Consider the following 27606-nt stretch of genomic DNA (forward strand, 5'->3'; position numbering starts at 1 on the left):
ACCTTTCAAACTGAAAAGTCTTGTTTATTGATGCATGACCAGGACGGCTACACTTTACCAGAACAGTTTCCTAGGAGAAAAACAAAACACTTACAGTTAATATCATAGTCACGTGTAAAACTGAAATATTTATTTCACTGCAGTGAACTAGCAAGACCGCAAGAAGGGATCTCAGAACAGATTCAGATTATTAAAGAACAACCAACACAAAATGTGTGCACTTATGCTCAAAAGAAAGATCCAAACCATTACCTAAACTTTATGTGCCTAGAAAACCCCAGGAAAGTAAATCTAACCTCCCTAATTGCTACCATAGGTAGAAAAATGGAAAAGAGCCTTTTTGTATTATGAGGTCAGTGCATTTTCAGATTGCTTTCATAAATGTTTGTGCCAAGAACGGAGCAGAAGATGCACATTTCAGAGCATATCATGCAAGTCCACACTGTCAGGAAAAACTTCAGTCACACAGTTGCTAGATTTCCATGAGTTTTTAGTAGAAATCTCTTTCCATATGGATTATATAGTAGTTTTGTAAGTTGGACAAATGTGTCAGCAGCTCTTTAAAAGCTATTACCCGTACTAAATTCTATGGTCTTTGCTCTTCATGGTGTATCTTGCTTAAAAAAAAAGTAAAGAAATAATGTGAGAAAAAATTATCATTTCCACATTTCAGATGGAAGCTCCTCAGCACACAAAATGCTTCACTGAGTTCAAAGAGGTTTCCTGGCTTAGTAACCTTTGCTTATATTACTGCCTTTGATAGGAATGCTGCAGTTTGTACTGCTCTTCCAACAAGTAGCTTAGAGTGCTAAACTGCTGTCCTTCAACCTTGTATTGCCACTGATTGAGGTAGTAAAGGGGTGAGCAAGTAATGACAGCATAACAGTATGTCTAGCATGCAGACAGCTAACAAACCCCAAATTTCTTAAGTTTACAAATATCTTTTCTTCTTTGGAGAAGGCCAGTGTATCATTATCAATCTAACTATGGCAACACTTGCTGTATAATGAGCTACGTCACCCATTCCAGTACAGGCAAATTTAGTAGCAGTAGGGATGTGAGCACAATGCTTTGCTACAGAACGCCCCAACGCAGACATTGCAATAGGATCAGTAATTAACAGCCTCTGGAGAAAAAATAACAACAAAAAGGAAAATGATGCAGGGTTATGGAACACCCTTCTCATTCAGATGTCATATTTACTTTCAGACCAGCTTTCCTTAAGGTGAGAAATGAGATAGAGAAAAAATCTATTTGCATAACTTAGAAACATAAGCATTGTTAATAGGAAGAAGTTTCACACGAGCGTTTGTAATGACCCTCCCTTCTCAGGAGATCAGTATGGGTCAGGATACCCACCACAGCTGCTGGCATACAAAATCTCGTAAGGTGATCCTGTCAATAGTGCCTGTGAAATCCTTACAGATGTATCACATGAATACTGAGGAACATTTTTCTTCACCCCAGAGTCACAGAATAATCCTGGTCAGATACCTAAGCCTGAGGAGCTCTTCAGGAAGTGAAATTAGTGAAATTTTGCCATAAGGCAAAAAAAAATAAAAAATAAATGAGGCATAAGGAATTGTGGATATAGACGTGTGATCACAAAATCCAGCTGTGATTATAATTTCCTATCTTTTGTTATTGCATATCTGGTAAAGGCTTATCACCCCAATTCACAAGGAATTTCTCTACAACAGAGCCAATGAAAGGACAACTGTGACTGCTCCTCATCTGCTTCCCTGTCAACTTCAGTGCCACTGGCTGACACAGCGCTGAGGCAGACGCGGACAGCCTGAAAGATTCCCTGCACTGGGGGAAGAAACCTCCAGATGGGGATGGCGATAAGCACCTGGGGAGCAATGATATATCCTACTACTATAGCTACATCCACCTGATCTAGTACAAAATTATCTCTCAAGGAAAGGAGTCTTCCTGTGTTAATTCATATTTTCCCACTCCTACCTTGAAAAACCATCAGAATCTTGCACTGATATTCAGAGCAGTCTCTTTGCCATTCCTTTTTTTCTCCACTACTCACAACTGAAAACCTTTTCAAAATAATTTGAAAGAAATTAATCACTTGGAAGCAGCCACCTTCTTTTCTCCTGTGCCAAAGGAAGTTGGAGTCAAACAACATCACTTCAGGTATTAGGCTAGGGCAGGTACCTGCCCTAGCTTCGTATCAAATCAAACCCCATAATTTTATCTAAAATTGCATATTTAGTCTATCCACAAGTGTAACACCTACAGTAGTTAAAAGCAAAAGAAACAGGCAATAAATATTATTTTCCTTTACTTCTGTTAGCTTAGTTTAAAGTGACTGCTTTTTGTAAAAAGTCAGTTGTACTTTATCCTCCCTCATGAGCTTCAAACAGAAAACACGATTAAAAAAAATTATCAAGAAACTAATACAAACATGCGAAGTGTTTGATCAGAACTAGAAAGCATTTTAACCAAATAAATGTCAAGGCAAACCAATAAAGCATTTAAAGGCACTATTATCTTTTCCAAAATCAGGAAGATAGTATCTTTGCACTTCACAATCTTGAGGGTCTTTTCCAACCTAAGTGATGCTATGATCTGGCATGTTTCATTTTATAGTTAAGTCCATGCATACACTTATTTTCCTGGAATATCTCATACAGATTTTTAAACATGAGAATGGGTTAGCATCCTGAAGGTTACCAGTTCGCTGTTACATACAAACTAAAACTCCTGAAACTTATATATTGATGTAAGCAAGCAGAGACTGCTTTGCCTATAAAAATATGAGTACAGTAATATATCACATATCTATATGAAATAATCCAAAACCTAAATATTACCTAATTTCATCTTCATATAATAAAATTTAGCAGGTCAGAAATGGTCAAGGCGTTTTATAGTACAATAAATCATCAAATCATGGCATCCAGAATACTACATCTACTATTACTGATCCCTGTTTTTTTATCTCCTGACATATTTACTTGTTCTTAATAGACTCTTCATGAGCTCCATTAATTTCCTAATTGCATATATATCTATATAAATGTATCCACTTTATGCAACAGAGATCAGTCTAATTAAGCTATAATTTTGGAGATTTAAATGCATACTATACTTTAGGTCACTTTAGCAATATTTTATGTTTTATACTATAGAAGAGAATTTGGCTAATACATGAGTAACAGTGAGCAGCTGACTAAGAACCATGATGGCTAAGAAAATTAAAAGTCAAGTTAATACTTTGACCTTAGCTCACACTATTAAGCCTTTTTAAATTTTATATCTCAGTAATGGCCTCAATTAATGCTGGAATGTCATCTGGATTTGCAACCTCAGTGCTCATTCTCCTTTCCCTGATGGATCTAAGCCAGGACACTTTAACATGCTTGACTGCTGTACCATGTAGGCTGTTGTGGTTCAGGAGATATCATATTTCTCGGCTAATGCATTAGTTGGGTTCTAATAATAAAATGAAAAAGACCTAACATAATTACAGAAATGGTTACAGTAAATACAAGTGGCTCAAAGGGACTGATTGCAGGAAGTCTGCAATGGTTTGACTACTGCAAACATACAAGCTCCAGTTCATGGATGATTGCACCAGCAGCAGCTCCAAGCTACTATTACTACAAAGATTCAGGATGGAAACAGCACAAATCACCTGCTATTGCACCCATGGGAGATCAAAGCTGGGCACCAGTTGACAAGAAATTACCTAATTCTGTTTCAAACCTATAGTTCCCAGGTCCCTTTGTTTGTCTTTACGACTATCAGTAAATGTGCTCTTGAATTTCACCATCAAATATACTCACATCATCAACAGCATATGCCACTTTTTCTGAGAAGTTTCTTTGCCTGTAAGGGAAAAAAAAAAAAAGCCAATTTGATAAAAAGGTAGCTTTCAAACCTAAATGTTCCATTTAGCTCTGGAAAGTAAATGCTTAAAATATCTGTGAACTACACATTGTCTAAATAATACCTTCCAGAATTTCCATTATTATGGTACCATGTGCTAACACCACAGTTATTTGTGAATAGTAATAATGAAAAAATACATCAATATGCAATCAAGCAACATAATCTGCTTTAAAAAAATAGAATAAACCCAATTAAGACTAATTCACATGCAAACCATTCTATTGTTTTGAAATTGTAATATGAGCTTGTAACAGGAGGTTTTCCCTTTAGCACATTAAACTGAAAAACATCTTTTTAGGTATTTGGCCCTGATCCTGAAAATACAGTCAGAAGTAATTTTGCAACCATTACTAGTCCAAAAAATGACTTGGATTGCTGAGGGGCATAAATGCATTCAAATCTTCATTCACATGTTTTCAAAATCAGCCCTCGGTCTCACAACTAAGTTTTATTTAAATTTATTTTTGATCTATTAAGAAAAGTTTGCCTTAATAATTGTGTATTTAGCCCAGTCCATCCTGTTTCATGTCATGATTTAGCACCTAATTGAATACAGGAACACTGTTCTAACAGAAACAGTGATTTGGTTCTTTCCCAGGTATATCAAGCACAGGTTAACGCAAGTTTCCCCTTCAGGCTCTTTGAAATTTCTGTCTTGTCTAACATTTCATATTATTTTAATTAAAACATTTTTTTTTCCTAAAATTTGGCAAAAGTGAACAAATTTTAAAACACTCTTTTAGAAGTACCAGCCAGTAAAAGTAAAATAAACGCCCTAAATAGTAATTTTCTGATGGGTCAGATGACGATATTACTGTTTTCTAGCCACCCACCTAGTCTTCCCCTTCTTTCTCCAGTTGTGTATGTTTAAGTTCCTACCGTTTTTCATAGTAGTAATCTATGGAGAATTCAGCTAGTTGTGGCACATTCTTGCACTTAATCCCCCTTTTCCTTTTGGTTCTACAGATGTGTTGACACTTCAGTTACAGTAAGTGCATTATAAATTAGCAATGTTGAGCCAAATTATACAGAAATAGAATTACCAGCATTTGTACTGACAGCAAATCCATTCTGCAGCATGACAAAACAACTGAAATGCTGAGTGTGTTTCTCTACCTGTAACATCTGACAGCTGCTATTACATTACTGTGTCCCAGGCTTTGTGCCGGATGGTGAATATACTCTACGCTGTCTGCAGGTGTGTTACTTCTGCCAAACCACAGATAATCTTGGATTGTTAAACAGCTATGGGCTTCTATTCGGTCGACACAATTTTAGACAAAGGGTTAAGATTGACTAATACCAATTAGTCAATTAATGCCAAGGAGAAAGAAGAAAGAGTAATTAGTTTTTTACCACTCACCACAGATACAAAAACAGAAATATACAAGAACAGAAATATACAAAACAATATACAAGAACAGAAATATACAAAAACAGAAGTATACAAGAACAACTTGCGCCAGGGGTGTTTTAGGTTGGATATTAGGAAGAACTTACTTACTGAGAGGGTTGTGAGGCATTGGAATGGGCTGCCCAGGGTGGAGTCACCATCCCTGGAGGTCTTTAAAAGACGTTTAGATGTAGAGCTTAGGGATATGGTTTAGTGGAAGACTTGTTAGTGTTAGGTCAGAGGTTGGACTCGATGATCTTAAGGTCTCTTCCAACCTAGACAATTCTGTGATTCTGTGATTCTGTGACATGTGACTATCATTTTCACTTTATACTAATTATGAGTCAGACAAGATATAACACAGCCGTAATAAATTACCTATCTTGTGATACTGAATGTTCATCAGCATTATCAAAAGGTAGAGATGGCCGGATCCTGCAATGGACTCTGATATTTCCTCTCAGCTCCTAGGATTAGATTATTAACACAATTTAACACAAAGTACTGTAGAGGACAAATACACTCATGCAGACATGAATGTGTTTAAGAAAGCAGGCAAAATCACAGCCTTAGACTTAAACTCTGTGGAGCAAAAAGACTGTATCAGTATCATTTGCTTTTTCCTAACTTTAATTGAGAAAGTATAACCTCTTCAGAGCTCTGAAATGGTACAGTCCTCTCCAGTCTGTACAAAAAAGAAAAGATGCTTTCAGTGTGAACCATTTCAGTCTCACTCTTCAGTCTCCTTCCTCTTCATTTGAGCTTCTTCACTTATATTAACTCAACAGACAACATTAAACAATGCATTTCTTCTCAACCAGCCCCCAGGAACATACAAGATATAAAACATTTTGTTTCTTTTTCTCTCCACTGTGTGGTCATACGTGACTAAAACGCCAGTATTGATTTTTCTTTTTAGGCTGCTTCAGACTTTTCCTTATCTAACCTGGTGATCATTTCTGTTCATTGTGGATCAGGGAGAATAGCTTGCTTGTGATGACTAGTGAACACTGGCATTAACTCCCCACACTGCCTTGGGGATTATCTCAGTAAACTGAAACACAAAGCAGAGTTTGGAAGGTAAGTACTTTTTAACGAAGAGCTTCTTTCTCTGAGATAGAAAAACTTAGAAGAATCCTGTCTGAAAGTGGCTTGTCTTTCTAAAAATCAGGTTCTGAATCAGGCAACTCAAAACTAGTCATCTGGGGGATGGGCAGAAAGAGTAAATTTAAAGAACAAAAAAGAAAAAAAAATGAATCCCAAACAAACCATCACTAAAATCTGAACAGGATACAGCTACATATATATATATACATATGTGTTATAAAAAAAAAGGAAGACAATTTTTCAATTTCAAGTTGATCACTTTAAGAATTCTAAAACAATTTCAGAGGTATATTTCCACTTTATTGAACCTGAATTGATAAACCTTGAATTTCACATTGTGGAGGAATTTCTAGAAGAGAAATGGCATTTTCCAAAAGCTACAAACTTAGGGGATGAAGAAACCCAAATTTTGCTCACTATTCAAAATTTATGATATTCCTTAGGGCCATATTATCCAAGACTGCATTTGGAAGATGCTTCTGTAAAAAGAATGGACTGTGGTTTATCATGAGATGAAAGTGCCTCAGCAAAGAAATGCACCTTATATAGAAAGTTGAGGGTGGGAAGTGATAAGTACACTTGTAAAGGACAATTATATGAATTAGTTTCATTGGTGACTAAATTATTGGTATAATTACAACAAAATAAGAAAACATTCTGTCATTGAAGATACTTACAACTAAGCTGTTATGTAGAACTCTCCTCTTTTGCTTTTCTTTTTCATATCTCTCTGTCACCTCTTGTAGGGACTGCTCAAGATCAAAAGCTTTTATCTGAAACACTGCAAGAAGAAAGCTGTTTCAAAGAACTGAACTCTGTGACTTTACAAACTAAATTTTCCAATAGTACTTCATGAAATATAAGCATAAAACTTTTTAACTTCTTCCAAACTTAAATTAGGAAGATTAGTTCTTGATTTACCAGTCGCGTCAGAAAAATTTCTTCTCACTATGAAATGTCTATGCACAGTTAAAGATAATTACCACAGGTACATGTGCATTTTTGAAAAACGATCAAAAAGAGAAGACATTTAAAGGCAATTCAAATGTGTAAGCTTACTTAGAATAATGTTACCTGTCAGTGAAGCCTGAAACCTAAGCCTGAAGCAATCTGTTTCTGGATGGGGCTGTCACTTGTGAGGCTTATGCTATATTTGCAGATTATTAGAGTCATGCCAGCTAAAGTCATGAGAAGTTAACCTATCATTTATCATCAGTCTCATTTACAGCGCTACTAATCCTGTAAACAGCTCTAAGGCTCCCCTTTAAGACTGGTACATACACTTTTTCATAAAAATGATTGATCTGTTGAACCCTAGGAAGTCTCCTTCAGAAAACTGAGGAGAGCAGTAAGGGGCATTATAAAAGCCTTCTACCTTCACAAATGGTTTTATTTCAGACCAATTACATTAACACTGAGCAGGCCTAAAACAAACATACAGTCCAGAAGGCTCATAATGCAACTGTAAACTTCTGTAAAAAGCAAGCTTTTAGGAACCCCAGAGGGAAATCAATTGCCCCAGCTATTAGCAAGCAGTTCAAAGATGAGGAGTAGCAAGCAGTCAAAACCATGGTCTGAGAGCTGTTAGCAGGATAGCCACCAGCCTGAATGTGTTACCTTACAAAAAGAAAAAAAAAAGAAAAAAAAAAGATTTAAAATTTCAGCATGTCACATACATGATTTATGTTCTCTGAAGTAGATTAAAAATCAGGTAACTTCAAAGGACATTTGTCTGAACTAGAGATTTCACAGATGTTGTCTTTATAGTTTTCATGCTATTCACCTCCAGCTCATGATGTTTCTTCACAGTGCATGCACACAGGGGAAACATGATGTTAATAGCTGGGGAGTTGAAGTAAAAAAACTTCAGTACGAAAAATGCTTTTCTTGCATACTGTATGTGGACTAACATTAGTTTGTCTTCATTTGGAGAACCACATGCAAGTCTATAAAAACAAATTGTCAAAGGCAACTCTTACATTCTCATATAATATTTTTCAAAATAGGAGGTGGGAATCCATTACTTAAATAAGCTCCATAAGAAGTATGCTAACTTATAAACATGTATACACACAAGCTTTCAATTCTTGAAGGCTCTTGTATGAGCAAAGTTAAAGATAAGCAATAGGTGCTAAGAGTACTTACTCCTTCTAGTCTTCAAAGAGAAAAAAAATTGTTAGGAAAACAAGCCTAGAACAAAAGAGTATTGGACACTTCTCTTTTATCTGAATTATTGCTATTTATATTTCACTGGGAAAGATGACAGTAGCCTGATTTTCAGACAATGACTAAATATTTCTAATGAAGGGACTACCTACTTATTACAGAAAAAAATGTATAGTTTGCTGCATGTCTATTACAGCCTGAAAAATTAACCTACTTATATGTTTTTTCTACAGTTCTCTCATTTTAAATCTCTACTTTAGGATTAAACTGATAACATATGCTCTCTCTAGAATACACATTTTGGGCTTTTTGTTTAGGAAAGATTATATTTAATTTCAGGACAGCAATTCTGACTGTAGTATCTAACCTTAACAATGAAATCTTCATTTAAAACATCTGACAGAAATCTGAAAAATGACCACATTAAAAACATGTCACCCACCTATGTACTGACACACAATTTTGTTACAGGCAACAAAGCCTCTTCTGGTTATGATTTCATAGAAAAAATGGAAGGTCAGTTCAGTCAACAGGAATTCACAGGGCCTCATAAGGAATATTCACCATTTATATACATCACATTAATTGAAGTGCCAAATTGAACCTCCGATCTGTTCCTATAGCTCCCTGCTTCAATAAGGGGAACATGCACATTTAGCTAGGGTTAATTTTATATTTTGTTTTTCTTTTTCCACTTTTAAAATCAACTTGTTAAAGCATTTTCTCTACACAGATAATACAGTAATCTAATCCATTTTAATCATAACGTAATACATAACATACCAGGACAAGTTATGCAAATACATGTCACTAAGCATGTTGTTTGTTGCTGTTGACATGAGTAGCCCTATCAGAATCAAAGCAGTCCCAAAATTGTTTCAAGTAAGTACAGCAGAAGGAAAATGTACATTTTATATAGCAACACAAAGATATCAGAGAATCACACAGGGACTCTGATTATAAAGTTCTATATATGTTGTTATTTCATCAGCTTCATAAATTTCAAACAATTATAGCCCCATGTCACAATCTGTTTTGTGTTGTGTTCTCAGACCTGGTAGGAGCATCACCAGAATCAATCGGATTGGAAGCAGGTGTATAGATCCATGCCAATAGATCCAGGTATAGGACCAATGCACTTAGTCCTCAATGATGAGGGCAGAGAGTACCAGTGCTTTGCAGGGTCTGCTTTACATCTACACATGAATGAGGACCAGAATTCTGAAACAGAATTCAGGTAAATTCTGTTAATTACCCAGGTAATTCTAGGTAAAGAGCATTGCCTATGGTGTTGTTTTCCACAGACCAGTAAGTGGAACTGCTTTTGGTTTCAGAGTAAAATTTTCTCCTAAATATACAGAAATATGAAAAATCTGGTCTGTCCTAAATTCAGACGTTATTTTCAGAACTCTATGAAATCACCTAATTCCTTATTTGGTACAGCCAAAAGTAGGCAAATTGCAGCTAAAGCAACACATTCTTTATTGAGCTATTTTAAAATCATCATGATAACAAGCCTTAGAACTTTGGTTTAAAAATGTTACAGCTGAGCTAACTCAGCAGCCTAGTAGCAGCTGCAATCAACACAAAAGCTGAATCCAAATTATCAGCCATATTGCCCTGAGAAAATGCAGGGTTATTTGTACTCTTTCTAACATTTCAGGATTCCTTGATGACCTAACATCAAACAAAACCAAGTGCTTGTGTCTCAGAATCAAACTCAATCTTTCAATGCTACTAACATTTGCCAATGACATTGTTGATGTTACATGTTTGAAATGTAAGTGCAATGAGCCTTACTTTGCATTGCTTCGTTTTGCAGCTGTATCTCTTGGACTGCTGTCAAAGCTTGGTAAAGATAAGCCTTGCACTGACGCTGAAAGTCTTTTGAAAGCTCAAGAGCAAATGAACGGAGGCTCTTCATGTCTTGCTTAAGCCTCTTAACAGTAAGAAGAAAAAATATGTTATAAAGACACAAAAACAGCCATTAAGGAAGAATCAATATAACCACAATACAAATAACAGAGGTGAGATATCACAATCAGGAAGAACCCTCTACTTGATGAGAGGAATTCTTCAGGAGTCTGTCTTTCAGCACGTTAAAGAAGGATCTTGCAAGATATTCGCCAATGTCACATCTTAAAGATTTCAGCAAGACTTTAAGGATCCTTACTATCTTACTTGGTATACAAGGACCATCACACAGCTTTGGATATAACACAATATTATTTTTATTTCATCAAACAAAAATAAGTTTGTGTGTTCTGTCCACTTAAAAGGCACATCCAGAATCAGCAATGTAAAACTGTGATCCATGTACCCCTTACACAGCATTCATTTTCAATCCTTTGATCAGGAAGTATATGTTAAGGTTCTCCCTAAGTCATTTTGTATATGGGCCAGTTCTATGCCTTTCTTCAAGAACTGATGTGTTTTGAAAAGATCAGAAACTTTTATTGTTCATGAAATATTTCCATTATTAATGTAACTCAGCATATTATGCATGATGAAACTTCTAAATGTTTATAAGAACAGCTTACATTCACTTAGAAGTCCAAAAAAAGTAAAAATAAATTAACTTGATTTTAGGATTAGGAGACTTCTTGCCATCTTAGTCTTGGAAAGGACATGTAAAGCCATCTGCAAGATGTACTTCATGATACCTTCTCTCACAGAAACACTGTGATGTTTCATTAGTCAGCCTTGTACAAAGTGCCATGTATTATTCTGTGACACATTATTTTTCCAGTTTTGGTACTGACCTTGAATTAATTAACTAGGTTCAATGATAAAACAAAAAACTAAACTAAAGGGAGAAAATCACTGTAGTTTTCCTTCTCAGAACATAACTGCAAACATTTTTTTTATTTTATTTTTTAATTACAGGTATAGGAATGCTATTAATTTAGACTTTTATTTGGAGAGCTTTACGCTCTTTTAGCATTCATTGATCTCTGGTTGTAAACCATCACAGCCCACTGATATTGCATCACAAGCACTTCTGCCATTCTAGCTATCCTAAAATATAAAGCTCCACTGCAAGACCTACCGAGAAAAGTATTGCTACAATTAAGCTAAATCCTTTTGCCTGAAGGAAACAGATTTCTTTCCTGATCCATTTTTTGCTACCCTCAGCTATTCAGTGCTACCCTGAGAAAAGCTGACATTTTAAGTATCCTTAAAAGGAACAGAGTGTTCTGTAGAGTAACTTAAGGACATGTACCTCAACAAAGAAAAATATTATTGTACTAGTATTGGAAGAACAGTTCCAGTACCTTTGTTGCAAATGAAGACAACCTGACTGAGAGAACAGGGAACTAATCCTGATTCCGAGGTCCTCCAGAACAGAAGAACTCTCAGTGAAATCAGTGGAGCTCTCCAGTGCCCTTGTTAGGATCTGGCTATCTGGTTAAATTACATCACAAGTATTGTTTCTTAGGGGATGTCTATGTGATAGTCATATCAGGGATTCAAGATTTTGACTACTAAAATAGTTCAGGTATTGATACCAGTCTATACATGAGATCCTGTAACTCAGAAGCAGCCACTTACCGCCTGCTCAGGTAACTTTGCAGCCTATTGAAGCAAAATCACCACAAGTTTTAAGCCAACTCAGACACTGCTACACTTTGCTGTAAGAACTGCAGTGAATAAAATAAAACCATAGATCAGGGTCAAATCTGACCATTTTCTGTGTTTTATTGTATTTCATAAGCATGTATATGTTTATGGCATAGATTGTACCTACATTATTATTAAATGTCTTTACCTTTATTGCCTCGTGTAGGTGGGTTACAACAGAACTTCTCTGCAATTTCTGCTGCTGCCCATGAGCAGAGTAGAGCTGCAATACTTCATTAGTGCTTCTTCCAGCCAACCCTTGATACTATTTAAAAAAAGGAAAAATCACCTAAAAATCACTTCAAAGTGCTCCTGTTTTTTGTTGTGTTTTGTCCCCTTTGTCCCTGTAAACATTGGTAAGTCAATCATCTGATTACACATGATGTCCAATTACACAATTTCTTTGCTTTTTACGTTATTTTTTTTTTCAGGATCATTTCTAGGTAAACTGGCTAACATCACAATATTCTACTTCTATAGGGTGTTAAACCTCAACATGAGAATACTAAAACATGAGAATACTAAAATGCTTTTGCAGTACCTAAAACCCCATACTTGTGCTTGAGGTGTTTCGAAGTTAAAACCATGCCTTCCCTCACAGAGAAGGGCTGCTTACATAGCTGGCATCAGACTATATTTAACACAGAAAACTCTCTCAAAAGACATAAAACAGGATGAGGGGCACACCAGCTAACTGCTGAAGTCCTGAACACAGCCCCCAGCTTGGTGCTCATTTCTTTAGCTGCCTGCCAACACCGACTCCATTGCATTCAGCAGAGTTGCAATGGTGCAAAACTGCACGTAGCTGGGTCTTCAAAGTAATCAAAGCAGTTTTTTTTTTAAGGGACGAGAAGGCTTTCTAGTAATCTAAAATATCCTATTATGCAAAAGCAATTTTTATGGATAAATTTTTGAGATCAAAAATTGAAATCAAAAGAATAACAGAAACAATACAACTTTAAATCTGTCCCAGCAAGAACAGAGGGATGAAATCTATGTAGAGTACTTGTGAAATTCTGCAATATGACAGAATCTGTATTATATTAAAAACTGCATTTTTGTAATTTATTGACAACCCTGGTACTGAAAATCAGCTGCAACTTCTTCACCTACCTTTCCCAGCAACCTATCATCATCTGTCATTCCTTAACCAGCACTGACAGTCTCCTTCCTTATGTTTGGGATGCTCTTGTCTCCAGCACATACTTATTTCCTAGCTTATTCAGACCATAAATTCTGTGACTGCAGTTCCCTGCTTGTTAAATTAACAGAGGACAGAAAAAGCACAATGGCATAAAAGAGGAGTTTGATTTAATTCCAGTCACCTGACAATGACAGGAAAAAAAATTAAAAAGATTTAATTATATTTGAAGTTTAACTACAGATGATATCTGCAAAAACAACAATATAATATTTGGGAGATGTTAGAATAAAGAAAAATGATATTTTCCAAGAAAAATATTTAACTCGTCTAAACCAACTTTTTCATACGCTTTTTATTTGCAAACGCAACTGGAGGCCCTGCACAGCTACATAACATTTCAATGCTAATTTTAAAAGTTCTTACATGGAAAAGAAAGAGCAGAAAGAGATTATTTAAAAAGTATTCTTCTCTTTTATTACAGGCTTTAAGCTCCCAGAAATTGAGACAGCTTCTATACTGCTATTCCTGTGTTCTCTTACTCTGGGGATTTTCAAGACTCATGTTACTCAGACACAGTATTTATAAATGTGCTTGACAAAAATGCATACAAGCAGTGCACCAGAATTAATATTCTAACCCCATATGAAAAATTAAAAGCATGTACAAGCAGTTATAGCACTGAAGCGTTGTCATTAAATGAGCTTAAGTTAGCAAAAAACAAATGTATTTTTAACATCTAGTATGTTTTCTACCACCTGCGTAGGTTCCCCCTGACCATTCTGTTTTTCTCAGCACAGAGGACACAGATGCAATGGTCAACTCTACCTTCACTGCAGTCAACTTCTCATCCCTCCCACTGTCAGGTTTGGCATTTTTGCAAATGCTGCCGTGGTTTTGAGGTTTTCTCCATTAAAATAGCTTTTGCATTCATCAGAATTCTTTGCAGGTCAAAATTTGCAAATCTGGGCTTGGGCATGAGAAGACAAAAAAAAATGGCTATAAATCTTCTTATTATAGCTTTATTATAATCAGAATTGAAACCAAGCTACTTAATAGTGCAGTCTCAGTTCTGCCACCAGACTCATTGTGGCAGACTTGGCTTTATGTGTCTGCAGGATCAGGAGGACCTCAGGAGCTGCAAACCAAAGCAAGGGGTATGCAGGTAGGCAAGCGTTTCCAAATACACAACGGTAAGCCTGCAGACAAAGAATCTGACTTTTAACAACTCTTATAGTACATGTACGCTGCTAAGATAATAATATACAAGGCTGTAGAAAACAGTGGCAGGGCTGTTTATTCATGATTGCCCTAAAGATATAGGCAAGGGAAGGTCTATAGCAGGAGATAACATTTGTATTAGACTGATGCAATTAACAGACAAACTTTTACACTGCAAATCCTAATTTAGGGCCATCCTCATAAGTTTATCGTCAAAGCTCCATATCTCGCTTCAGCCAGTGCACACTTTCTTCACACTTTCAGATTCCTGGGCCAAATTAGCCAAGGAAAATCAAAATTTTAAGTGTACTTAACTAACAACCTGAGCAGAAACATCAGTGCAAGGCTAGTTATAAGGTATTTCCACTAATCATTTGACGATGCTTCTGACTGAGGGTGGCATCACTGGCATGCTCCTCATTGCTGTAGGTGCTCATATCTTCCCGCACCTTTTGCAACAAACTGAAACAATTCTGTGTTTTTGTTTTGTTTTTGGTGTTGTTGTTGTTATTGTTTTTTGTTTGTTTGTTTGTTTTCCAGCAGCTACACATCTCATCTGTAATGGAAAAGCTGGGCCATACAGAGATCCAAATTATCTAGCTCTGGAGGGAATCACGTTATGGATATCTACTGATGGTTTATGAAGGAAAAAGGCTTTTGTGGTTGCACTGTCCTGGTGTCTGCCCTTCCAGCACCCTTTTGTCAGTTTCAGTCACCTCTAACAGACGAGAGATGTCTCAAAAGGCTGCATTTCTGCAGCACATCCCCACAAAGGATACAGCTCTGGAAGCCATATGTTTTGCCAGCTGGCAGGCACGTGGACCTCATTAACCCGGCAATGGCAACACGTAGCTCCAGCTAGCACACAGCCAGACCTGGCTGAGAGGTACCACCTCCTGCTTCTGGCCCAGCAGAAGGGCCAAACAAAAGCAAGAGACAGAGGTGGCACTGAAGTGGGGAACATACAAAGCTGAGAGAAACAGGACCAACTCAATGGGCTTGGAGAGTAGCTGGGGATGTGCAGGAAGCAGAGGGAGAGCTGTCCCCTGTAGACACACTGAGCTCTTGAAGGGTTCTCCCAGAAACATAAACTAGATGTGCAAGCTCTGCAAAGGCTGTGACAATAGCCTGTCAAACAGTATAAAATTCTTCAGGGTAACGTAGATTACATGTTTTTCAAAGCTTGATTGCAGGCTAGACAATAAATCTCAGATGATTTTTTTACATGTATGCAAAACCTTTCCCTGTACTGGCAGTAAGTACTTTGTGCACATTCCCTTGTGTATAATAGGGATTCCAGATAATGCAGTTAAAAATCAATTAACCGTGATGCATGAATCCACGGAAAACAAGGCTTTATTATCTAATACTCAGATAACTATTTATTACATCTGAAGCACCTTCCTGGTTAGAATAATTTCTTGTATCTGTCAGAATAAGAAAAAAGATGAAATAATTAAGATTTTTATTAAATATGATGAAGCTGAAAAAATCAACAGAAACATTTTCTCAGAATAAATTACAGTATTCTTCTGCATACCTAGCAAAACTCATTTCAGATGTACCGTCTGGATTCTAATCAGGCTTTGAAAACTGTTAAACCCACTTTTATCCACAGGTCTTAACAGACCCACAGGGAGGCCAAGTGGCTTTCCTGAGGTCACACAACCATTTAATACTTCAGAGCAGATTAGAAACTCTTGGCCAGCAGTCTCTGTTGCAACTAAATCTCACAGCTGGCTCTAGTCTAGAGGTATAAATAAATATTCAAAGTTCTGTACATCTTTGAAGTCTTACCTTTGAAGACACCAAACATTATCACAGGCTACTGCTTGTTGCAATAATGGTCTAGAAATAAAATTTCCTTCTGAAGAAGGATATAAAAACTGAGAGCATCATTACTGCAGCGTGCTCTGTAATTGACTTCTGCAACAACACTGCCTTTTCCAGACAACTCTAGCATTAGTGCTATTAAGACATGCAAAAAGGGCATCTTTGTCTACACACAATGAAATATGGCTCCTGCAGTATACAAACAGTGCTTTTTAAAGCATTATTCAAATTGTATCTACAAAGTATTTCTTCAAAATCTACCTCCGTCTTTTAGGCAAACATTTTCACTGTAAGCAGAAAGCAAAATTCTGTATTTAATTCTTCTAGAGTCTGTCCCTCAGTTCACTTTTGCAGATTTAAAACAATGGCAACTATTTAAACGTGTCCCAGCTTCTAGTTACTTAATCAGTCTGTTGTTATTGCTACCATTCATGATTAAAATAATAAAGAAACACTGAGCCTTAATCTTGTCATAGATTTCCCCCAACAGGAAGACTGCAAAACATGAAAATATGAAGGTTGACTTCAGTGTCTTTTTTTTGTTTCCACAATAATTCTTTCTGGAAATAAATAAATAAATAAATAAATAAATACCTCTGCAAGTTTTAGATGAAGAGCAGCATTTTCAGTTTCCAGGACAACTATTCTTTCTTCTTTGGTCTAAGAAAACAAAAACAAACACAACAACAAACAACACACCCAAACCCACCAAAGGAAAAATAAAATAAATACGAGTCTGATAAAAGTTACCTCGTTATACACTTTTTATTGTTACATACTGTTGTCCCTCAGTCTCCTAAAATCGAAGGAATACCAACCCCAAATCTTCCCAGCAAAACAAGCACATAAAAATGAGGATGAACTCTTAATACTCCTTTATCGTGTATATTTTTGCTCGTTTAGCCTGCTTATGTGAGTACACATATGTAAAAAATTTTAGCTGCTTTTGCTTTACAAATCATCTCCTGACGTCTTCCAGATCTATGATCCTTAGAGAAGTGCTCTTTTATTTATTTATAAATAATCACATAAGTTTCCAATTTCCTAGGCCGCGTTGTTAGAGACCTTCAATGGTATAGCAGCAAGCCTATTCTGTACTAGTGGTGTCCGCAGAAATAGCTGGCACCTGTCCTGCCCAGCAGCAGGGCTGGGCAGGACGGGCACAGCTCTGAGGCCCGATTTCTAGCCCAGCCCCAGGCGGAGCAGTCTGACCCCCACATCGGACGGCCTGGCAAATTCCCACTGAGTCCTGGAATATCCCAAGCTGGAAGGGGCCCACAAGGATCATCAAGTCCAACTCCTGGCTCCACGCAGGACCACCCAAAAACCAAATCACATTTCTGAGAGCACTGTTCAAATGTTTCTTGAACTCCTCCAGGCTTGGTGCCATGACCACTGCCCTGGGGACCTGTCCCAGTGCCCGACCACCCTCTGGGTGCAGAACCTGTCCCTAACCCCCAGCCTGACCCTCCCCTGCCCCAGCTCCATGCCGTTCCCTCGGGTCCTGTCGCTGTCCCCAGAGAGCAGAGCTCAGCGCCTGCCCCTCCGCTCCCCTCGTGAGGGAGCTGCAGGCCGCCATGAGGCCTCCCCTCAGCCTGCTCTGCTCGGGGCTGAGCAAACCAAGGAGCCTCAGGGGCTCCTCAGGCATCGTCCCCTCCAGGCCCTTCACCATCTTTGTAGCCCTTCTTTGGGCACTTCGTAATATGTCCTCTTTATAGTTTGCTGCCCAAAACTGCACACTGTGCCTGAGGTGAGGCCGCACCAGTGCAGAGCAGCACAGGACAATCCCTTCCCTCAACTGGCATAGCAATGCCGTGCCTGATGCACCCCAGGGTACAGCTGGCCATTTTGGCTGCCAGGGCCCACCATGGCTTTATGTTCAACTTGCTGTTGACCAGAGCCACCAGCTCCCTTCCTGCAGGGCTGCTCTCCAGCCTCTCATCCCCCCAGCGAGTACAGACACCCAGAGCTGCCCCATCTCAGGTGCAGAACCATGCTCATGCATAAGCTTCACAGAAGCAGTGCTGAGCCAGACCTCTAACGTTTTATGGTTTCCTGCAAGGCTTGGGAGAGCCAACAGCTCCTCCCAGTTCAGTGCCATCCGCACACTTACTCTGTACACCTTCAAGCCCTACGTTTATGAAAGCCTTGAAGACAACTGGCCGCAGAGCAGAGCCCAGCAGAACCCCACCAGTGGCTGCCCACCAGCCTGATACAACCCCATCTACTACAACCCAACTGTAGCCTGACCCTGTTGTTCACCCATTGAGTTATGTTTTTGTCTAGCTGTGTACCGGGCATTCTACCCAACGGAACACTGTATGAAACAGTAACAAAAGCTTTGCTGAAATGCTAACAGACTGCGAATTTCAACCCTTAGAAACATATTTTTAACAGAGAGTGGCAGAAATAGGAGCAGTGGGCTCGCTGCGGGAGCCAGAGCCATCAGGTCAACCCGAGCCACACCGGTCCCGCCCACCCCACCAGAAGCCCCGCCCACTACAGCAGAGGTCCCGCATACCCGATCGAAGCCCCGCCCACCGCTCCCGAGGCCCCGCCCCTCACCCGCAGGCCGCGCTGCAGCTGCCGGACGCGCTGTGCCCACACGGGCCCCGGGCCGCTCCCGCCGCGCGGCCGCATCGCGCTCCCGCCACTGCCCCGCGCCGGGCTGCGCCTCGCTCCTCCCCCCGACCCCCGGGGATTTAAAGCGGCCAATGAGAAAGGCGGCCGGGGCGTCCGCGGCGCTGCCATGGCGACAAGCACCGCCCCCCTCCGGCGGCGGGCGCCGCGATTGGCCGAGCGGGAACTGTAGACCCGGGGCTACGGGCAACTTGAGTGACAGCAGGAACCACCAATCGCGGCAGGCGGGGGCGGCTGAGGAGGCTGCCTGGGTCAGCTCCCCCCTGCCGGCGTGTTGCAGCGGTTGTGTGGTGTTTTAATTTTTATTTTGTTTGAAAAACCCAAACCAGCATCATAATCACTAAGGAATCCCCTTCTCATGGTGCCCATCTCTCATTGTACCCATCTCGCATAGTGCCCACCCCAACAGCCCTCCTCTCCCCCCTATTGCAGCTTTCTCCCCTACTCCAAGACAGTTTAAAAAGAGAAAGTTCCAAATTTGTGTGATATCAAGGACCTCGGATGCTGAGTCAGACAGGATTTTATTAACATCAAGTCCTAGGGGAGATATGTTAATAGCTGAGGGGTGTAACTCCATTCCGGGTGGTAGATGCCGCAGCAGTCACGTCACAATAACGTTGTTTTCCAGCATACCTCAGCTTCACCACAAGAGGATCATCCCTGAAGCTTAATGCTTTTCTCCCCTAATCTGTGTTTTTTTTTGACCACTATAAGTAAGATTAGAAACGTAGTTCCTATAGGCCATAAAGAAAGAACATTCATTATCGCTGGCTTTGAACTACTGGCCCTAAACCAGGCACGCATATACTGCTCTTCAGTCATTCCTTTGTGCAGACGTGAATGTTGGATAGTACTCAAAGCTCAGTCCCATCTGTATCAAAAACCCCACACTGTGATCTGTGACTCACCCTCGCGGCAGCAGTTCTCTTTGGGGATGTTCCTTCTATGTCCAAAGCCCAGGATAAGCTGCTTGACAGGGCACAGAACAGACTGTCAGGGAGATCTGGGCAAGAAACAAACAAAAATCCATCTTCTGGAAACACTGCAAGGCAGTACGCCAGCATGCTTTTCTACACCGATCCTTTGGTCTTTGACAGGTCTCATTTTTTCCCCAAACTTCTACCAATTGGATTCTGTCCTCTCCCTGCAAAAGAAGAATGAATCCTACCTTATTAGAGATGCTTCTGGGGCCAGAAATTTCATGGCATTGAGTGAATCAACTGCACATTTTACTCTGTTAATTTTAACATCAGTGAAACACTACAGTGGATTATAAAAGCTACTAAATTAGCGTTGTGTTGAATACTGCTGATGCATTTCACATTAACCCTAGTGGAAACAAAACCCTTATGAGATCCCAGCTTCAGCGTTCTGAATTGTCCATTATGCCATTCCCAAAGCAGCAACTACAAACAAAATAGGTAGAAGAACACCCAGAAAAATACTGAGATAAGTTTGCTTTTGTGCCAAATACAGAGAGATTTTCAACTGCCTAAATGATAGCACATGCCCCACGTTCAGCACAGCCTATCCTTCAAAGCTTCCAGAGACACCATCCACTTCATTTCTCAACCCAATTTGATTGAAATGCCTCTCATTGTTCTAGACAGACATACTTGCAGCCAAGGGGTGAAGAGAGCTGGCACTCATCACCTGAACAGGTTCTCCCTAAGTGTTGATAGTACTACTAGCATTTAAATGATCCCAATGCTCACAAACCTGTTGGTTGGTTCGATCTTCTGTAAAAGAGCACACAGTTTGTCATCATTCCCGCCTTTCCCCCCACCCCAAGCTGAAGAGCAAGTGAGCTGCACTTAAATGTTTTATTACAGTTTGTATCATTCCCCCCTCCTTTGCTCTTCCATATGAAGTCCTGCTATCTTGCATTGTAGGAGATAATTACAAGCAATGTGCAGCTTACAGCGCCCATGAGAACTGTACAGAGGGAGGAGGGAGGGAGGAGTAAGCATCAAGATGTTTGACCTGATGAGGGGAAAAGCTACTGAGATTTTCTGGCCGAAGAAGAGATTGTTGCTAGACAATTATCTCAATTTGCTCCAAAAGAAAAAGCTCTAGTAGTAAAAACTATGTCTACTTTTAATCTGGTCATAAGAATGTACCTTTAGAGAATTTCATGTTCTTCACACATTAACATATTTACTCAAAATGCAATAGTGAAATTAACCCATCTGTGCATGCAATATTCAGTGAAGCAGTAAATACTTCATTCCTTAAGCAAGATGTCTACTTCAGTAGCTGTAGGGCAGTCCTCAACATCTGTTACTAAGAATAAACTGTTTTTCTCCAAGCAGTTGGATTTTTTCTCCAAGCAGGTGCATTGCATGTTAGTCTCCTTAAGCAGTTTATCTGACACTACAGCCAGGAAAGAAGTCAGACTGCTTAATCTGCCTGGCTTTGCCTTCTCCACCACATAGTCCCTAAGCAACTGTTTGAGAAAGTACTATCATTTGACAAAACACGAGGAAGAACCGAGTGTTTTCCTGGCTTGTTAGCAAAGTCATGTGAGTTACTGTATGAATTTTAAGACTATTCTTAGTGAAGCTTATTGTTATCACATTTTTTATTGTAGTTTCTCATAACCTAATTAACTAATTGAATTGGGATGTAAAGGAGAAAAGTTTTATTTGCTTATTCTACTGCTTGTGTACTCCTTGCTCAATCTACAAACAGCAATCTGTATAATCAAGAAAATAGCTTATTTCAGTAAATAGGATACATCTTACGTACTTTATCAACTTCTTAATTCCTCTCCTTTTTCCTCAAATAGCAGCATGACTACAGTACAAGCAGCACATAAAAGCATTTGAAACGCAATGTACATGTATGTGAACGAGAGGCGCAGAAGGGAGAATACAACAGATTTAAGATCTTTAAGTCTTTATTGGGAGCTGCAGACTTGGCTGCGTATGTGTCATTTACACATAGTGTGATAAGTGATAGGGGTAATACCAAGAACTATGCTACTGAGGATGATTCTCCATATCCCTAAGGCAAAGTAGGTGCTGCACTGTTTAACAGCATAGTAGTGCTCACTTTGCAAATCTGACCTCAACTGTGGAAGGCTCAAAACTTCCAACACTGAGTTTTCCCACTGAAAATGTGCTAGCACTGTTGCATACCATACTCTTACCACTCCCCCCATTTACTGTTTGTTTGCATGACACACAATTGGCAATGACTACAGTCTCATATTATAAACAAACAAACCTTTTTGCTTTGCTTTCTTTGCCACATCCCAAATAGCGCTTTTGGGTTTCTGTCATTCCTATAGATTGTTCCCTGCCTTTACATGCATTCATACTAAAACCCCACAATGTCCTCATTAGCAATTTTGAAAATTCCAGAGAGCAGACACCACAACTCAAAGGATGAAGGTACTCACCAGGAAAGAGGTGTGCATGGCTCTTGATCCTGGCCACAGTGGCCATTCAGCTACAGCAGCAAGAATCTACAGCATTCACTGGGGCCTTTTCCTGCTGTCCTCATTCCCCAAGCAGAATTTAAACTTGTCTCCCATCAGGAAGCAAGCCATTTAATATTATCAATCCAACAACAGGAGTACCACCATTCTGAAGTCCTGCAATTCAACGCTCATGCAAAACCACACAGCAAATTTGAGTCCACTCCTCTAGACGTCAGCATCAGACAAAACTAAGTATTTTTTTCAAAGACTTTGACACAAAGTTATCCCGTATTCTAAATAAAGAGATCAAAGTTCACCATAATCCAGACTGCATAATTGATCATACCAATACTTACTATTTCATAAATTGCTGGATAAGCTGGAAAAAATCACTTCTTCAGGTGATTGAGCATTGAGCATTAAACACTAAAAAGCCACTTTGGTTTATGATAATACAGCTGTGTATGTAGAGTCAAATAATGAACAATACAAAAAACATTTAATGCAAAGTTAAATACAATACAAACTTTATTAAAAATAGGTTGCAAGTGAAATACAGTAGAAATGGGAAACTACAGCAGTTTTGATGTTTTTCATAATAATGCACAGACAAATATGAAAAGCACTTTTACACATATTCACACTTGACCCGAATGCCCAATAGCGGCCAAATCCACTCAACTGAAGGTTATAGAATTTATTTATTTTTTATTATTTTGCTAAGCCTTTTTCAGATTCTAGCAGCAACAGTAATCCAGCCACAGCATAAGTGTTTGTTTTTTTTCCTAAAGAAAAATTCGTCACTGTAAGGCTGCTAGTGTTCTCAAGATAAATTGGGAGAGGCTTGCTTTTCCTGATTAACAGACATAGCAAGCATGCAGATCCTTCATTAACACTTTGAACCAGTTTAATCTTCTACTTCATATTTAACAGGTGAAACGGTAAAAGCACACTTTCAAATAAGAAACCTGAAATACGTAAAAAATATTTACACTCCAATTTTCATTAACTTGCATTTATTTATCATACAACTCTTATTAAAAGTGATTTCTTTCCTAAGGCAGTGAAAGTCTACCCCTTTGTATTTGGAAGTGTGCACAATTCCCTAAATATATATTTATAAGAGAACAATATGATACAGGAAAAAAAATCATCTAAAGCCAGTAAAGGGCTTTGTCAAATAGAAAATTTGTTTGGAATCACAATATATATTGTCTTAACATCACACAATGAGAAAAACTCTGATGAGGTCCTTATTCCCAACATCATCAGCCACATACGCATAGCTGAAGACACCATGGGAGGAAAAAGATTAACAATTTAAAATTAAATAAGGCTATTACAGTGTGAAAAAATAGCTTGAACTGCCAAAAATATTTTCAGTACAACAGTAACAGGATGTTAGTAAAGCCAGCTAGACTAAAGAAGAGCATACTAGCACTGCTTCTTCAGCATGAGTAGAGATGGTTTGCTGCCAGCAGAGTACTAACACTCCCGCTCCCAGCCAGCAGCATCGTATATTCAATGCTTCACACAACAGTTTTTTAATATGCCAGTTCACTTCTCCATAGGAAAAAAAAAAAATATTGCTGAACTGCTAATAGCAGACTGATCAACACCATTCCACTTCTAGTTGTCTAATAACTTCTAGTCTACCTTTCTCAGAAAACATACTTATCTGTTCTGCTAACCTTGGAACTGGAATTCCTTGTTCTTAACATGTTACTATCATTTTGGTCCTAGGGTCACTAGTGTAGCCTACTATCTATTGCTTATGTATTTTTTAATGAAAAAATACCCCAGGTTTTTCTCCTCTTCACATTTTCGAACATTTGAAGCACATGTAATGGGGATGCATCAACATAGACTTTTCCGTAACTACACAAATTCCTACACAACCAGTTTAGACCCAACAAAGATGTAAGAGTAAAAATGTTTGATTCCAAGGCTTTACCTACAGAATGTGTGTTATTCCAGTACTAAATAACATTAAGACCTGTGTTGATACGCTGATCATTGTATGAACACCATACAGTATGTCAAACTTGCATATAAAGTCTTAAGGTGGCCCGGATATTGTTGCCTTAACTAACAACCTAAAATACTAATTTCTAGTGCACAGTTTAGTTTAGGCAGTTCAAGCTATTCTCACTCTCTCTGCTCAGCAGCTAAAACAAAAAAGTGTGTCTGTAAAACACCAGGAAACAGAACTTATCTTTGACAAGTGCTACTTGGTCTGGTGCACAAGAACTTAACCCCCCAAAACAGAAAAGAAAAAAAGTTACCTTCACGTGATTCATATCTTTAAAATTTTACAGTGCTTTCATTGTATAAACCACAAGCTCCTGGCAAAGTAATCAGTTTTCTTGCTATTGCAACATCTCTAAATTAACAGTCTTAGATATAGAGGAATCAAAGTCACTCCTTTCAGAAAATATTCATTTTCTGTTCATTAGTAGTGCCCCTCATCTCAATCCCTCAATTCAGAGATCTTCAGTTATATCTGATAAGGTGCTTTCATCTTATTTTGTGTTCAACTCATTTTCCAGTTCCATTAGTTTCCTAGAAGCTTTTACTTTATTGGATACATCTTGACCCTGTGAAAAAAGTCGCTGGCGTTCCCTGAACGTCAAGTTTTCTGGTGCTCCAGGTAAATCTGTATCTTGACTAGAAAGGGGAAAAAAAAATCTGTTATAATTCTCATTTACAATATCTTAAAATATAGTAATTCTTAGTGACACGTATTAACTGGTAATTTTTTGGGTTACAGCAAAAGAGGCGTAGTTTAGCATGCTACAAGTTTTTGTTACCAATGCATAACCTTTAATTTTGACATTGTGCTGTCATTTAGACAAATTAGCAGAAGCAGCTCATGGCCAATTCTGGCATGTAAACAGGAATGGTATTACTTTTTTTTTTTTTTTTTTAAATTTCCAAAGTGAAGCACAGGTGCCACAAAGGCTCTTGTCTATATTAGCATGGCATTGCTGTTATGGCTAAACTAGCAAGCCTTCCTACAGCAGCATGTGCCTAGGAAAAAGCATTGGAACATAAAGTTCTTATGGATGTTTACTTCGTTGTAACACTGAAATCTGATCTTGTAAAGTAGTACTTTAGATCATCTAAAAACTCACGCAGACCTTACTTGCATTTCATTATAACCCAAGACAGCTGCAGAACTCTTCAATAGCCCCCAGAGAAATGACAACAACAGAAAGTACTGCAGAAGTTAGCCACGTCACGGGAATAAAAGTTAACACTTAACAGACTCCTGCATATCACCTTTTAGATCTTTTGTCTCTTGGATCCCGATATACTTCATGGGCCCCAACAGTTGCTCCTGTAGATCCAGTGTATGAATTTATTCCTTGTGAAAAAGGAAGTTGAAGGACAGCAGTTACAACATAGAAGTTCTACACTGTATTTCTTCAAAAAGGTGCAGTGCTTCTTTTAAGAAATAATCTCAATCTGGACTCAGAAATTAAATTTACAGGGTCATCTGACTTGTAGAATGTTTTAAAAACAATACTACTGAATTCCATCACCCCCTCAAAGCAGCTGTAACTTTTTATTCCTGATTTTATTTAAGTCAGAACACATTTTGTCTATATTATCCAGCACATACCTAATCATGGTCTTTATCCTATTATGGTTTACAGCAAAACAGACATTAAAAGTTCAAAGAGACTGATGGAAAGAGCAACACACTTCACTGTCCTGTAACAAGCTCTACAGGATGTAAGTTAGCTGCAGCTGCTCTTTTTAAGAAGCTAAAAGTGAGCCATGATTAGTATATAGCACCTTTACAATTCAGCAATCAGAACTTTCAACTAAAGACTTAGTCTGATTGCATTAGCTGTATCACTCAGAAGATGCTCCCCCCTCTTTTTTTTTTTTTTTTTTTAAATTTCAAGTAAATATCTTTCAGCACTGCACCTTTAGTTTAAGTTGATATAACTAACACACAGGTATTGCACATTACATTAATTCTTTTCAAAGGCCACAAGACAGAACCTTTTATTTCCAATCAAAACATTTACTAATTTAATCTGCATTCAAGACCCTATTCTCAATGGCTGTCAGGAAAAGAGTGAAAATTAAGTGCCAGATTTGTCTTCAGACAGTTCTGGTCTCAAATATTGTACATGTTATGTCTTGTGAACCTTCTTTCATACAGAAAGAAATGTTTGCTTCTTCCACTGGTGTACGCAACTTCTTACAAAGAAGTAATAAAAGAAAAGAAATGGTTTGAAGCTGGAAGACAGGTAAATTTAGCTAGCATTTTATTGGCTAAACGTTATTCACTACAAATTTGTAGCAGATCAAGTCAAAATAGGTATGCCAGGTGTATGAAGGTGTTTTTTTCTCCTTTCAGACACGGGTCTTATATGCATTCATTGAATACCACCCTTCCATACTTTGAAAAGTGGATCCACAGGTTGTGGTTCACACATCCACCTACTTTCTGACAGCAGTTTTGATTTTGGTGTTGGCTTTTTTTTTTTTTTTTGGTTAGTTGACAGAGCCAATGGTTTTAAGCAACCCAGTGGAAGAAGGTTACGAGAGCAAAATTTGCAGAAGCGTGGTTTACTAGAGTTAGCATTCAGAACAGAGAAAAGCCGTAAAGGACAGGAATGCAACGAGAGTCAGTGAGATGGGAGATGGTAAACTGCACAGTGAATTCTGCATTTTGTGCAAACGGCTTTGTACGTTACGCAGGCAGTCTTCAGAGAAGCTTGAGCAATCAGGTGAAGTTAACCTGTTCTCATGGCTATTTTAAAAATTATGAAATAAGAGTATTCAGAATTAGTTGTATGGTTTATGAATTAGGTTATTAAAGGTGAAGCATCATACTGCAATTCTCCTTAATTGTTACCAAAAACCTAACCAAGTCTTTGCAGATTGTCCTTCTGATTGTTTTCCAGGAAAAAACGAACACACAAAAACATCACCGAACATTTCACTTTCCTGAGATTCATTTTTCCATAAAACTTCACGGAAAGCAGGATTGGGGAATGCAATAAAATATGAAATGGCATTCTGTGTTGTGGATGATGGAAGGCAGCAAGAGTGGTGGTGACAGCTAGTGATGGATGGCTCTATAGTTACTTAATTTATGACATGTACAGCCTTCGAAGTGCCAAACTAGGA

General features: G+C 38.5%; 2 protein-coding genes across 28 annotated transcripts in view; both read right to left on the reverse strand.

The window, feature by feature from the left end:
* KIF25 (kinesin family member 25) overlaps nucleotides 1–19032 on the reverse strand; it is a 40832-nt gene extending 21800 nt beyond the window's left edge. Inside the window, exons 1-8 of one of the 6 annotated variants that reach the window (XM_084513459.1) lie at nucleotides 18957–19032; nucleotides 16986–17051; nucleotides 12345–12461; nucleotides 10376–10514; nucleotides 7087–7190; nucleotides 5681–5769; nucleotides 3804–3846; nucleotides 3–70 (exon numbers count right to left, since the gene is read on the reverse strand). In XM_084513459.1, coding sequence (XP_084369585.1) covers nucleotides 3–70; nucleotides 3804–3846; nucleotides 5681–5769; nucleotides 7087–7190; nucleotides 10376–10514; nucleotides 12345–12461; nucleotides 16986–17051; nucleotides 18957–19031 — 701 coding nt within the window. In that variant the 5' untranslated portion in view covers nucleotide 19032. Of the gene's footprint in view, nucleotides 1–2; nucleotides 71–3803; nucleotides 3847–5680; nucleotides 5770–7086; nucleotides 7191–10375; nucleotides 10515–11850; nucleotides 12215–12344; nucleotides 12462–13309; nucleotides 13568–14165; nucleotides 14246–16985; nucleotides 17052–18956 lie in introns of those variants that run through there. The other 5 variants (XM_084513462.1, XM_084513460.1, XM_084513463.1 and 2 more) reach the window with 5 other exon arrangements.
* A 3921-nt stretch (nucleotides 19033–22953) lies between these two features.
* AFDN (afadin, adherens junction formation factor) overlaps nucleotides 22954–27606 on the reverse strand; it is a 129180-nt gene continuing 124527 nt past the window's right edge. For all 22 annotated transcript variants that reach the window (XM_084513465.1, XM_084513476.1, XM_084513485.1 and 19 more), the window contains 2 exons: nucleotides 25738–25822; nucleotides 22954–25122 (listed from right to left, as the gene is read on the reverse strand). In XM_084513465.1, coding sequence (XP_084369591.1) covers nucleotides 24978–25122; nucleotides 25738–25822 — 230 coding nt within the window. In that variant the 3' untranslated portion in view covers nucleotides 22954–24977. The remainder of the gene's footprint in view (nucleotides 25123–25737; nucleotides 25823–27606) is intronic.

The sequence above is a fragment of the Aythya ferina genome (genome assembly GCF_964211825.1).
Source record: "Aythya ferina genome assembly, chromosome: 3".
Classification (NCBI taxonomy): domain Eukaryota; kingdom Metazoa; phylum Chordata; class Aves; order Anseriformes; family Anatidae; genus Aythya; species Aythya ferina.